Source organism: Acanthisitta chloris, unplaced genomic scaffold, assembly GCF_000695815.1.
Source record: "Acanthisitta chloris isolate BGI_N310 unplaced genomic scaffold, ASM69581v1 scaffold41064, whole genome shotgun sequence".
Classification (NCBI taxonomy): Eukaryota; Metazoa; Chordata; class Aves; order Passeriformes; family Acanthisittidae; genus Acanthisitta; species Acanthisitta chloris.
Window position 1 is genome coordinate 9,447 of NW_008669478.1, and position 2,745 is coordinate 12,191.

A 2,745-nucleotide genomic window follows, 5' to 3' on the forward strand; every position below is an offset into this window, starting at 1 on the left:
AAGAAGTGTCTTCCTCAACAAACGGGTTTCACAGGAAGTTTTGCTCCTTTCCCCACTCGAGTTCCAACTCCAGAACCAGCATTGCTACACGGTCACTGTCCCTAGAGGAAAAGCACTGACTTTGTATCATTCATTTCCATGCAAACCTGCAGCCAAAGCAGCTAGGGGAAAGGTCAGCTGCAGCATATTTTAAGATGTGAAACTATTGCTGAGTGATTTAATGAGAAAAACAGGATTTCTGCTGGATTTTGAAATCCCACACCAAGCAAGCAGACATTATTGACCACATTGTCTTGAGCACTGGTGCAGCACATCAGCAGAGGAAGCTCACTAGCCTGATTCTCTGGCAGCTCCTTTGAGAGAAGAGTGGGGATGGAGTGCCCTGAGCTCAGCTCCAGCTTTTGGCTCTCTGCTGTTAATGTTAGGGTGGTTGGTGCAGTATGGTAATTAATGGCATAATTGTTGAAACTGAAATTTTGGCCTCTCTGTGCCTAAATAAAACCAAGCTGCTGTGATAACGTGAGCAGTTACCAGGTAACAGGGCATACCAGGTGTGGTACACTCGAGGTCCTTTTATCTGAGGTGCAGACCAGGCAGGTAACACTCTCCTCTCTCTTTTAGGCTTCTTCATCAGACCTTTTTACAAGATGATGCTGGGGAAGCAAATAACTCTGAAAGACATGGAGTCAGTGGTAAGGTGCTGTTTAACCCCTCTCAGTGTTGGCAGTTCCTGGGTTTCTAGAGCTCTGCATTAATGTGCCCATTTTCCAACTCTTTAACTGTGATCTGCCCTAGGACAGTGAATACTACAACTCTCTGAAGTGGATCCTGGAAAATGACCCTACAGAGCTGGATCTCATGTTTTGCATAGATGAGGAAAACTTTGGACAGGTGTGTAAAGCTTATGTACATCTTGGGATTGGTTATTGCCTGAGCAGTACCTCGTGGAGGTGAGTGCTAATGGGACTGGGGATGCCAGAGTCCTGCCAGGGAGCAGTGACAGCTCTGTGACAAGCAGGACATGCAGCTGAGCCAGATAGCTGCACTGAGGAGTATTAAAGGTGTTCTCCAGTCCAGGTAGGACACAGTCTCAGCTGGGACCTGTTTGGGGGTTCCTAGCTGAAGGTGTTCTCTGAGGACAGAGTGGCACAACCCCAGGCAGGGAGGTTTCTCTCTGCAGTGCCTGTTGCAGAGTGCAGGCAGTTGGTACCAGAGGGGGAAGCTGCCTGTCAGTCTGTGGGTAACTTTCTCCATTACAATGAAAGTGTTAGAGACATTAAATTAAATTAATTTGCTTAGAGGCTTTTAGGACCTTCTTTAGCATCTTCCCTTTGTTTACTTCTTAGACCTAGATCCTGGCTGCAGGTGACTGGTGTTGGGGACCACAGGACCTTTTTTAAAACTAACTTCAATGTCTCAAACCATGCACAGTGTCCTGTCAAGAACAGTCTGATCCTCTTCTCAGGGCTTACTGCCTTTTTCTGAGGCAACATAAGCTTATGGGTCACACGGGGAACTAGGGAGACTGTGGAAGTGGCAGGATGGAGGTTTTGTAATGCACTGGTTGGTTGGTGGCAATTTTCATTAGCAATTTAGCTTCAAATTGCTGCCAACCTCTCCCTGCCAGCTTTTCCTTCTGCTGACTCAAAAGCGTAAATCGATTTGCTAATAATTTCCTGTTACTGCTTGCAAAAGGCTGCTCAGTGAGTGTGGGTTGTGTGGAAACGTGTCCTCAACTAACAGGTCTCTTGGTCTTTCCAAACACAGACATATCAAGTGGACCTGAAGCCCAACGGGTCTGAAATCATGGTAACGAACGAGAACAAGCGAGAATACATCGAGTACGTGCGGTGTGCGCGACGTGGCCTCGGGCAGGGAGGGCAGTGGGACTTCAACTCCTGCACCAGGGATCCTTGGAAGGGAAAACCTTACTGTTAACATTGGGTTTGTTCTTGTAGAGGTTTAGGTTATAGAGTAAGTTAAATTCTGTGCTTGGTTTTCCTGAAATCCCCCCTAGCAAATGTGCTTCTCCAACATCTGCCTCAAGTTCAGATGAGCCAGAAGGTGCTCTTGGGCCTGCCCCTCACCCCACTGTCCTCCTCTGCCAGTCACAGACCAGAGCTAGGATTCCAGTGCCAGTGTTCCTGCACTGGCCCTATCTGAATTAGGGTTCATTTCCAGCTTTCTCAGTTTTTCTGCCTACCAGGATGTAAAATGCTGAATTCAGCTACACCTGCTGGCATTTTTAACTGGGGCCTCTTCCAAGGTGAAACACCTCAAAATCACTGCATTCTTGCAAACTGGGAATTGCTTTCCAAAGCTATATGCCTTTGTGCCCTGGGGGGCACCCAGAGCAATCCTTCCCTTTGATGTGGCAGCTTTATTCCTCTGTTGATGTATTTATAGGCGAGGTGGTGTGTGCTGACTGCTGTCCCCAGGTCTTGTAGGCTTTGCTGGCAATTGTTAATGACTCAGCAGCAGAAGAATGAAATGTCTGCTCGTGTAGTTCCTGCAGGAGTGGTGTAGGTCCTGCAGGAGTGGTGTAGGTCCTGCAGGAGTGGTGTAGGTCCTGCAGGAGTGGTGTAGGTCCTGCAGGAGTGGTGTAGGTCCTGCAGGAGTGGTGTAGGTCCTGCAGGAGTGGTGTAGGTTCCTGCAGGAGCGGTGTGTAGGGTGTGGGTGTGTAGGTTCCTGCAGGAGCAGTGTAGGTCCTGTAGGAGCGGTGTAGGGTCCTGCAGGAGTGGTGTA

General features: G+C 48.5%; 1 protein-coding gene across 1 annotated transcript in view; it reads left to right on the forward strand.

Annotated features, from left to right (window-relative positions):
* The window catches only part of NEDD4L (neural precursor cell expressed, developmentally down-regulated 4-like, E3 ubiquitin protein ligase), a gene marked incomplete at its 3' end in the record, with an annotated part of 10,782 nt that extends 8,932 nt beyond the window's left edge, over window positions 1-1,850 (forward strand). Inside the window, exons 8-10 of the mRNA XM_009073322.1 lie at window positions 622-692; window positions 796-891; window positions 1,768-1,850. Coding sequence (XP_009071570.1) covers window positions 622-692; window positions 796-891; window positions 1,768-1,850 — 250 coding nt within the window. The remainder of the gene's footprint in view (window positions 1-621; window positions 693-795; window positions 892-1,767) is intronic.
* Between the last annotated feature and the right edge of the window lie 895 nt (window positions 1,851-2,745).